Raw genomic sequence first — 10,770 nt, forward strand, 5'->3', positions numbered from 1 at the left:
TATCTACCCATGTAATGAAACACCAAGTCTACAGTCTCCATGTTGCACCTAATCCATAATAACCATAATAAATAAACAATAAAGAATTTAAAATGTAGTTAACCCCAATACAACCCCACTCTAAATAAAAAATGCTCTTAGCAGTGGTGTAAGGAAATCGAACAAACAAAGTAAAAAAAATGAAGAAACAATAAACTAATTAATTTTCTACTATTTTTTTAATACTCAAAAAACCTTAATCTCAATTAGAATATAAATATTGCATTCGATGTATAGATGAGACCACTACTTTATTGTCGACAATAAATGACAGTCTCTCACACCTTAATTAATTATGACAAAGTGTGAATGAGGAAAGAAATGCAGTAAATCTCTAAATCTATAAAATCCTTAGTGCTTGGTGGGAAAATTATCGCCAATTAGTTTTTCTTTCTTACTTGTAACATCCAGGGACCCATTCGTCCCCATTAAGCCAATCAATTTTATTGGATGAAGGCCCCACCAGTCCACGCAGGATCATGTTTTTTTCTAATAGCAGAGTTAGTTTGAGTTGCTTTTCCGACTATTAGTACTGATTAGGAACCAAAAAAATAATAAGGCCCAGACAGCCCACGGGCCATACTGAAGGGGTCTATCTGGCCCTTTTCCCTTAATTTACTAATGGCTATTTTCTATTTATAAATTCTACTTCTATCTCCAAATTTAATTGAAGTACAAGTAAGTGAAAAAATTAACAAGAAAATTATTTCTATCTCCAAATATAATTGAAGTACAATTAAATGAAAACATTAATAAGAAAATTATTTCTAAAATGGTGTTACAAAACTCTATGGCCTATTTACTTATTGAAAATTATGTTAGTTTTCTAGAGAACTTTCAAATAAAAACATAAAATAAAATTTTGTGTTTATGTGTACTATTTTTCTACGAAATATTTTTTTATATTTTCAAAATTATAACTAAACTTTGACAATTTTTTAAAATAAGTTTAAAATATTTTTTATTTTTTTATATTATAAGTCACTTATTTTCAAATAAAAACAAAAAGTTTTCACTTCATTTATTCCAAGTCTACTTTTTATATTTAAAATTTTATTTAAATATGAAACAAAAAGTTTTTTTATAAAATAAACATGTTTTACAAATATTATAAATTTTTTATTTTTCTTAAAACTAGAAAATAAAAATGAAAAAAAAATCTCTACAACTAAACAGTCCTCAAATAGTGAAACTTTATAATTTGCAAAGAATTAATAATCATTTACTTATTCAGATTAAAAATTTAATACTTTCTTATATAAAGAAGTTCAATTTTATTTTTTATATATAAATTTATATTTGTATTTATATAATTTGTTTCTTAACTTAAATTTATATAAATATTTTATTTATGGAAAATGACTTTTGCCGGGCATTGGGATAGTTTTAATATGAGAGACATGCTAACTTATTAATTTACTAGTGAAAGTTGAATCTTTAAGCTATATGAATCATTTTTTGAAAAAAGTAATATGAATCAGTGGTCTCATATTCTAGTGAATGATTCTTACATAACGTTTACAACATAAGTATGTTGGTTTCATATTATTATTATATGGGCAATAGTGGATTTCCTCAATAAAACAGTATAATGTTGTTTGTCCTAACTTTATATTGTAAGTGGTTACATCATAAGTGATAAATTCTCTTCTTCTTTTTTGGATTCCTATCTTTAATAAAGCACTCTAACTTATGAAGAAAGTGGAATTAGTTAATATCCCAACAAGAAGGTCAACTGCCACTTATTTCAAGCAATCAATCATAACCTCATGAAAAATTTGTATACAATTAGTGGAACATATTCACAAGGCTGAGTCCACCTAATGTTCCATTTTTACATTACAAAAAAGATATGGTGGAATTGGTCAGATTCCTCTAAACCCATTTGACAATTATATATGGAGACCCACTACCAATATATTATTATTTTTGTCCTTAATTTTATATTTTGGACACTTATTAGCATTCTTTTTCTTAACTTTAAAAATATAATTTAAAACATAAAAATAGTCTAAATAAAACTAAAATTACATTAGAAGTAAGTTATATGTTTTAGTTTCTTTTTTTTATTTCTTTACAATTAAAAATAATTTATATTAGTTTTTAGTTTATTTCAAATAAACCATTCCACTTTTTAAATTTAATTGTTGTAATATCATGCTACTTTGTTCTTTTTCTTATAAATATTTTTTAAAATTTAACATTTATGGACCATTTAATAAGTAATCAATTGAATAAATCAAAAATTTCCAATAATATTTTCTTAAATGATAAAAAGAAACTCACACTTAGTGCTTGTTTGGTGTAGCTATTACAAAGTAGTTGGTAGTTTTTTTCAGTTATCAATATCTAAATAAAAATATTAGTTTTTTAATAGTTATTCGTAGCTATTAATGGGGATAACAAAAAAGAATTTGATTAAACCAATAATTAAATTAAAACCAATCAAACTGAATCGAGAAAGAGTTAACCCAACCTATTAAAAGAACTTCTATGATTCAATGGTGGGTGCACGATAATAGAAGTGGGAAAATACGGCTATATATAAATATATATTGAGTTAAAATGTGAATAATGGAAAGTGGAATATGATGAATTATTATGTATTTGCAATTGCTGTAATATTCAAGTATTGCAAGGATATAAATACATGTCTTATTTGTTTTTTTTTTTTAATTATTATCTGCTTTTGTTGATTTAGAAATTGCTCTATGATTTGTGATTATTTCTTTTCTAAATGATAAGAATTTCTATTGTAATATTGTGATTAATTTTGATTTTTTTGGCTAAATACCGATTTTTAATAATTCTGCTAAGATTAAGGATTTTTTTAGTATTTTAAAGGAAATATTAATTGCTCGTTTATTTTATTAAGGATAAGGTATGATTATTGTTATATTCTCATAATACAAATTAATATATAACTAGTCGTTTACTCATGTGTTAGCTTATAAAATCTTACCTCTAAGTTATTTTATAAAATTTTACCTTACTTTGACGTTACAGGGCAAATTGTGTGTCCTAAAATAGGTTGTGTATTTTCACAAATTTATCTTTAAAGCACGAATAAATCTCATAAAATTATTTCATTGAATAATTAAATGAGAAAAAGAGTAGGTATTAACATTTTACTTGGGATAATAAAACTTTAAATTAATTAAGATTTTATTTAGAATTAATTGAATTTTAGAAAAAATAATTTCACAAATTTTTAAAATATATACTTTAAATAAAATAATAGAATATCAATTTATCTCTTCTAATAGCAAAACTAAAAAATATTATTGCTTTAAAAAATACTTTTATCAAACACAATTTTCAGACGGGACTTAAGTCAACAGAAATCCCAAATATGACTTAGACCCATTTGACATTCTTCTCTAGATTACTTTTTAATTTATTTTGTTTTCTTTTGTTTTAAAATTTTGTATCTTTAAAGTCAACTGTTAAAAATCACTAAATGATAAGTTGCTTTAGAAAATAAGAAATTATAACTTTTATTTCAGAAAAGATTACACTGACATGTTTTGATTTTTCATTATAAATTGAAAAATGGAGTTTGATCAAATTATTTATTACCGTTATTCATTCATCATATTAATTTTTCATTTCTAATATCTTTTCTCACTGAAATTAATTTTAGATTATAAAAGATAGAGTAGTGGATTTAACAACTCCATTCATGGTACATTCTTTTCTAAATTTACTTTTACGGTTTTTTATTTTTTTATTTAAAATTTGTGAGAGAAAATATATATATATATATAATATTTAACTTACATCATTATTAAACAAATCAAATAAAATAAATATATTATTTTTATTTTATATTTGATATTAATGAATTAAAAATATTGTTGTGATTTTTTTATAATATTTAGTACATTTTGATGAAAATAAATATATGTACTATGTTAAAATGCAGCTAATATTATGTTTGGTAGAAATTTATTAAAAAATTTATTTTATTAGAAAAAAATTAAATACAAGATAAAATAAAATAGACATGATAAAAGTTAAAAGAGGTATTTTAGTATTATAAAATTTATTAACTTATTAATATAAAATTTAATTAAAAATTCTATTTATTTGATTAAAAATTTAATTTAATTATATTTAATTCCATATAAATTTAATTATTTAGAATTTTAAGTTAACTTTTACATTATGTGAAGTATATAAATTTTAAATTTATAAAAAAATTTCATAAATTTTATAGATTTTAACTAAATATAAAAATAAAATTAAAAAGCGGCACAGAAAAAGATAATAATTTTATATTTATAATATTATTTATATTTTTATAACAATAGAAAGATGAATGGAAATAAAAAATAAAAATGATGCTGCCATAATTTATATATAGAACACTTATCATAATGCAGTTTCTAAAAAACTGTATAAATACTTTTTCTTAAAATTTTAAATTATAAAATTAAAAATTTTAAACTATTTAAAATAAGATTTCCTAGTCCATTTCTAATATATAAAGAAATCTAAAAGAATAAATAAAAAAAGTAAAACTCTATTATTGACAAGTTTAATTATATTTCTTTTGAAAGGAAAAGAGAAAAAAAGAAAAAGGATAAAAGGAAAAGCAAAGAAAAGAAGAAAAAGAGAAAGTAGAAAAGAAGGGCGTGTGTGTGTGTCCCATGTTTTACTCTAGAAAAATTATATTCCCAAAGCCGATCTTCCTCTTTCACCATCTTAATAATAATAACAACAATAATACAAACAAGTTGACTCTCTCTCTCTAACCTAACATTTACTTTCTCTCCTCCTTCTCCTCCGGTCCTCCCCCTCAATTACTGAAACCCCCAACCAACCCTAGAACACAGCACCGCTTGGCTTCTCCTTCTCAGATGTCGGCAACCACCAGGCCGCCGTGGAATGTTTCGACTTGCGTACCACCACTAGTTTTCTTAATTTTGACTGTTTTTGTTTCCTTAGCTTATGCCAACTCTGAAGGAGACGCTCTCTATACCCTTAGAAGAAGCCTGTCTGACCCGGATAACGTCCTCCAGAGCTGGGATCCGACCCTTGTCAACCCTTGCACTTGGTTTCATATCACCTGTAACCAGGACAATCGCGTTACTAGACTGTATTTTATCTTACCCCATTTCCTCTCTCTCCCTCTCTCTTAAATTGCTATTTCATTATAAGCTTTGTATTTGGATCTATTCTGATTATGTTTTTGTTAATTATACTGATAGTGCTTACAGGATTATGTTTGAAATCAATATAATAGCTCTACCTGTGTAGGTTTTATATGTTATTATTGTGACTATTATTCACACATGTTTTGGTGCTTTGGGTTGGATTGATGTCGATGGAATCGCTAGTTTCAGTTTTCTGTTTATTAACTAAATTAAAATGATTTCTTTTTTCTTTTGTACTTTTATTCATTTATCATATGCACAACTAACCAACTTTATTGTGTAAACTGGCAAAAAGTTTATATTTTTGGGAGGTACTTGCTGCTTTTGGTTGATGATTGTTATGTTAGATTTTGTTGAAACTTTTTTACAGATTGTAGAATTGTAATAACTGTGTTTAGAGATTGTAGAAATGAGAGATTTCCTTTAGAGTGTCTAGCTGCTACCTACATTATGAGACTTCCTATACATATAGAGGGGAAAAGTTGTGCTAGTCGCACTATTGCATTAATTGAAACTGGGGACTTTAATCATTTTCTTTTTTTCCCAACCTATAAAATGTTCCTCAACTATATTCTCTTTCTACTAAATGGATGTGCATAGTTTGGGGATGGGAGAGGTAGACGTTTCTTAAGCATTTTCTTTTCATTTTTCTCTCCTTTGAAACATCTGGTTATCTGGTATCTTACAGGAGGCATGGTGCATAGGCTTTTACTGGGTACAGTGACAGAAACCATGGTGCCTAGACTCTTAATGTTGGCATGACATGTACTTAAATTTGCAAAATTATATATACTCTGTTCTACTTTTTCTTTATTCAAAAGAAAAATCTTTTGTGGGTAATGATTGTATAACTATCTGGCTGTGAGGCTGTCTCATTTAAAATTTTGTACTTTTATGCCTATTACAGCATTTCTATTTTTTTTGAAGTCCATATGTGATATGCGGTCACATTTATTTAATTTCATGCTTTGTAAAGGGACTTGGGGAACTCAAACTTATCTGGACATCTTGTACCTGAACTTGGGAAGTTAGAGCATTTGCAATATCTGTAAGTTTCTGCTACTTGTTTTCTTGCAGTAGTATTTAGAATTAATTGGTGAAACATCTTATTTAATTTAGTACTGTAATTATCCCTTAATTAGGGAATCTGTAGCATTTGTGTTTCAGTTGATATAGTAGAGTGTTTTTTCTTAAAAATTCAGGGTTTGTTTATTTTAAAGTTAGTACATCTTTTATTTATCATGATGCAGGGAGCTCTACAAAAACAACATTCAAGGAAGCATCCCTACTGAGCTGGGTAACTTGAAGAGTCTCATCAGCTTGGATTTATACAACAACAACATCTCAGGGAGCATTCCTCCCTCATTGGGGAAACTGAAGTCCCTAGTCTTTTTGTGAGTTTATGCAACTTTCATTGAACTTGATGCATAATTACAATGCACCAAGCCTTCGCTTTCTGTCTTTTTCTCTCTTGGTTTGGAAATTTGGTAAATAAGCTATTTTTAAAAATATAAAAATAGTTAAGTTAGGCTTACTTATGCTAATTCGTCAATTTATGCTGCCAAGAAAATTACTTTTCCTTGGAATGGCTAACAGTCATAATTGGATGGCTGAAATTGTGTTGGAAAATTACTTTTCCTTGGAATGGCTAATCCATCATATTTGGATGGCTGAAACTATGTTGGTCCTTGGTTAAATGATTTTACCATCATATAATTTAAGCTAATATCCGTCTTCCATGGGTATCCTTTAGTATTTAGAATTTGGATCGTTTTGTAATGCAAACTATAGCTTCCCCTCTCTCATTTATTTTATGTTGGCAGACGTCTTAATGATAATCGGTTAACTGGACCAATCCCAAGGGAGCTTGTTGGTGTTTCAAGCCTTAAAGTTGTGTGAGTATTTCCTCCTGCTCTTGTTATCTGTTCTATCTTTGATTTTGTTTCAAGATGAGTGAAATATGTACTTATTTATTCACATTCCATAATTTTCTGGACTAATCATCATCATGCTAAATTTTTCCTTTTTATTCAGTGATGTCTCAAACAATGATTTATGTGGAACAATTCCTACCACCGGTCCATTTGAGCATATTCCTTTGAACAAGTATGTTCTTTTAATATGCTCATCTAATTTCTGGATATTCTTATTGTTGCTATTGTTCCATGCATGAATGTGTTTGTATCTGTATGTTTGCTTGCCACCTTGATCCCTGTTTATATTCTTTTTGCTGGCTTGTCTAATAAATTGGATATTCTTGTTTCAAGTAAAAATCTGTGCTAGCTCCTAAAGAGGGAGTTGAGGGGTAGATAAGCTGTCATTAACAAAAGTTTTGCTTATTAAACTTTGCTGTTTCTTTGATGGTTCATATGTCCAAAGATTGTGTTTGAAGGTTTTCCCTTTTGTATATTTACTTTTGGGGATTAATTTGCAATCTGAAAAACAAGACTAGGCAGATATTATGGGATTTGTTAACTAGGAAAGAAAACAAGGTTGGACAGAAATTATGGGATTAGTTAACTATGTCTTTTGTGTTTGACAAGGCTGGTCAATCTTGGTCTAGAAAAATCTGGGCTGACACTAAAAAAGCCTACTGAATGTGATCTCTTTCTCTACATGTTAAAATTGCTGGTTTGTCCTAAAGTAACGGGGCTTTTGGCTTTTATTCTTGCGGATTGTCAGGCAAAGCTTGGGCTTATAACTCTAGTTAAGTTGCACCTGAGCATGACCCTTGTTGCCCCTCCTTTATGCTAATTCTAAAGATTCTTTTGGCAGAAATTGCCCTTAGGATAAAAAGAATGAAGATAGCTTTATAAGATCGTAACACTTTATCCTTCTGTGATGTGTCAAGTGTCTTTTTCTCTCTTTCCTTTTTCTTTTTAAAAAATGAATACTGTAAGACTATGCTAAGGCCTTAATAGCTGTACTTCAAAGAGTTTCAAATTACTGGAGTAATTACAGAATCCAGCTTGACCAGTTCCAAAGTTTTTTATGTCAATTCTCTAGCGCCAGAGGGCCCTAATATAATTTTAAGGAAATGTACAAGGAGCATCTCTAAGGCATGAAGGTATTAATCTGTTATTGTGGGTCTCTATCCTTGGCTCCTGCAGCTAGTTAATTTAGTTTCTTTTGTGTCTGCTTAGCTTGTAAGTCTATTCAGATCTTGATTAGTTCTAATAAGTTGTTTAGTTAATTGTTAATGTATTCTGAGCACCAGGTTTGGGAAGTATATTCAAACTGAATGATATAACAGCATATGACTAAAGCCATACTTAGTGTGTTTAGAATTGGGAATGGATGCAGTTCTTGGAATACCATTTTGGTTTTGTTAATTTTTTTTTTTCTATTTTTATTCCGAAAACAATCAATTCATTCTATAAAACACGCTTCAAAATCTTGGATCCCAGCAACAAAGCCATTAAATATCCAAAGTGTTTAGGTGCAGTTGTGTATTAAAATATAAAAATATAAAAATATATAATAATAATATATGCAATATTTATATGTAATAAATATATATATAATTTATATATATAATATTTATATATAATAATATTAAATTAAATTAATATATATTAATATATAATATATATAGTATAATAAGCATTTAAGACTTTCTTCAGATCCAGTTCTGGGGATATGTATTACTTGTTTTACTTATAAGATATAATAGGAACTCTGTCAGTGATTTTGGTTCTGTTGTGGAACTGAGCTTGTTGTAACATTAGGAAATTGGGTTATGTGGTGGGTATTTGTAGATTAGCGGCACCAAAATCGTTTTTTTTTTTCTTTTTAACGTTTCCAGATCCATATGTTATGTCAAAGCTCTTGGAGTTGTCTTCAAGAATTAATGTTTTAGTATAACACTTATATTACTGTGGTGATTTGATTGAACTCGCATTGTTTATCTTCAGCAGCTGTTAACTACATACATGATTGTGCTATATTATCCTTGTAGAATCTCTGATGGTCCACATGTTCATACCTTGAATATCTTTATTAATTATTTGTGAATTCGAGATCTTTGTTTTTCCTTTTTAGATCTTTAGAGTTCTAAAATTTTTGATCCTGGAAAGAAGGGCAAGTATAGGTTATCCTTTTCGTAAAAGGGTGATTACCATTATTTGAAGGGGCAATATTTAAATTTTTGTTTTGTCCTCTGGAACTTTTCTGGTACTGTAACAGAATAGAATTTAGTCTGGAGCAGTTTAGTTGACTGTAAAACAAATGGGACATTTCAGTAACATCTCTGTTCTATGATGTATGTTTAAGACGACCTGAGTTATTTATTATCACCTGGCTGAGTCTTAATTCATTGTGCAAAATCATCTGTTTGAACCAGAAACTTCTTACTGCTTACAAACATTTTCTTATTGTGGGCTGGTGTTGATCAAAGCTGATCATTGTGACACTTCTTTGACCACCTTGTTTGGAAAAAATTTTGCATATTATAAACTTCTCTGCTTATTAAGTGGATTATGATTAGAATCAAGATTTGTTATTAAAGTGCAATATCATAAGAATCAAGAGTTGTCATACTGTTCTCATGATGAAACTTGTAGAAAAATCACGAGTGAAGCAAAGGATTGATTATTGTTGAATTCTTTATTCTAATTTAGAGGTCCTAGGTTCAAACACTGGAACGTGATGAAGGCATTCCCAGTACTGTAATGTGTAACCCTACTATTGGCTTTAAACACTGGGATGGTGATGGAGGTATTCCCTGTACTATTACGTGTAACCCATTTATTGGCTTTCTTCTTACACTGGTATCCTGATGAACTACATTTGAATTTTGTTATAGATTTTGGCAACATTCTGTTTTCTTTTTTCTTTTTTTTCTTGTCTTGTCAAAAATAGTGGAGAAGGCGTTCTCCAGATTATTTTACCGGTGGCAAAAGAAGTGACCTTTTAATTTTGTTATGCTGTCTGTAGCTTTGAGAATAATCCTCGACTGGAAGGTCCAGAATTGTTGGGACTTGCGAGCTACGACACAAATTGCTCATGAGACCTGAAGCTGCAAACTGCATGCTGTGTATCAAATCATGTGTACTTCTACAGTTGAAAGTGAATTACCTGACAGTGTTAATGGGATCAACCAAATGCAATCCCATCCCTGATATATAAGTATTTGTAAATTGCTGGAGACCTGTTAATGCTTTTAGCATTTGTAACTGTATTGTTATGCTCTACGATCAAGACAGGAATTTGTATTTGGTATAATGTTAGCGGAGGGGGTTTACTTAACGTGTTAATCCAATATATTTTCTTTTTTCTTTCTCTTGATTTTTCATTATTCCTATTATCTCTTTTTAACTTCATTTTTGTATATATTTATTTTTCCTTTCTGCGTTAAGTTGATTAATTAACAACCTTCTTAGCTTTTACAACCAAATCTTAGTAATCATTTTGGCATTTTTAATTGTACATGTCGATAACCTCGAGTGAATTTTTGGTATTTAGGGCTAATCGAACCGAACTGATAATCTGTTCTTAATTCAACTGATTAAATTGATCGGTTCGGCTCAATTCGATTTTTGAATACGCTGTCAGGCTTATATTGGAAAATGTT

The 10,770-nt window shown here is 28.6% G+C and overlaps 1 protein-coding gene across 2 annotated transcripts; it reads left to right on the forward strand.

The window, feature by feature from the left end:
• Positions 1-4,714: 4,714 nt before the first annotated feature.
• LOC8271152 (leucine-rich repeat protein 1) lies at positions 4,715-10,478 on the forward strand. 2 transcript variants are annotated; one of them, XM_015725999.3, is made up of 7 exons: positions 4,715-5,140; positions 6,175-6,246; positions 6,449-6,592; positions 7,022-7,093; positions 7,233-7,304; positions 9,818-9,914; positions 10,134-10,478. In XM_015725999.3, the coding sequence occupies exons 1-6, from the start codon at positions 4,902-4,904 to the stop codon at positions 9,867-9,869; spliced, it is 651 nt and encodes a 216-aa protein (XP_015581485.1). In that variant the 5' UTR covers positions 4,715-4,901; the 3' UTR covers positions 9,870-9,914; positions 10,134-10,478. The 2 variants fall into 2 exon arrangements, with proteins under 2 accessions (XP_015581485.1, XP_002530200.1); XM_002530154.4 differs by lacking the exon at positions 9,818-9,914 and having other exon boundaries at positions 4,721-5,140.
• Positions 10,479-10,770: the final 292 nt, after the last annotated feature.

Source organism: Ricinus communis, chromosome 8, assembly GCF_019578655.1.
Source record: "Ricinus communis isolate WT05 ecotype wild-type chromosome 8, ASM1957865v1, whole genome shotgun sequence".
Lineage (NCBI taxonomy): Eukaryota > Viridiplantae > Streptophyta > Magnoliopsida > Malpighiales > Euphorbiaceae > Ricinus > Ricinus communis.

Bases quoted from the DNA above. Each gene is read 5' to 3' on its own strand.
- LOC8271152 (XM_002530154.4), top strand. From the start codon at position 4,902: ATGTCGGCAACCACCAGGCCGCCGTGGAATGTTTCGACTTGCGTACCA. The intron at 5,141-6,174 runs GTATTTTATCTT...TGCTTTGTAAAG, and splicing joins GACAATCGCGTTACTAGACT to GGACTTGGGGAACTCAAACT. The intron at 6,593-7,021 runs GTGAGTTTATGC...TTATGTTGGCAG, and splicing joins CTGAAGTCCCTAGTCTTTTT to ACGTCTTAATGATAATCGGT.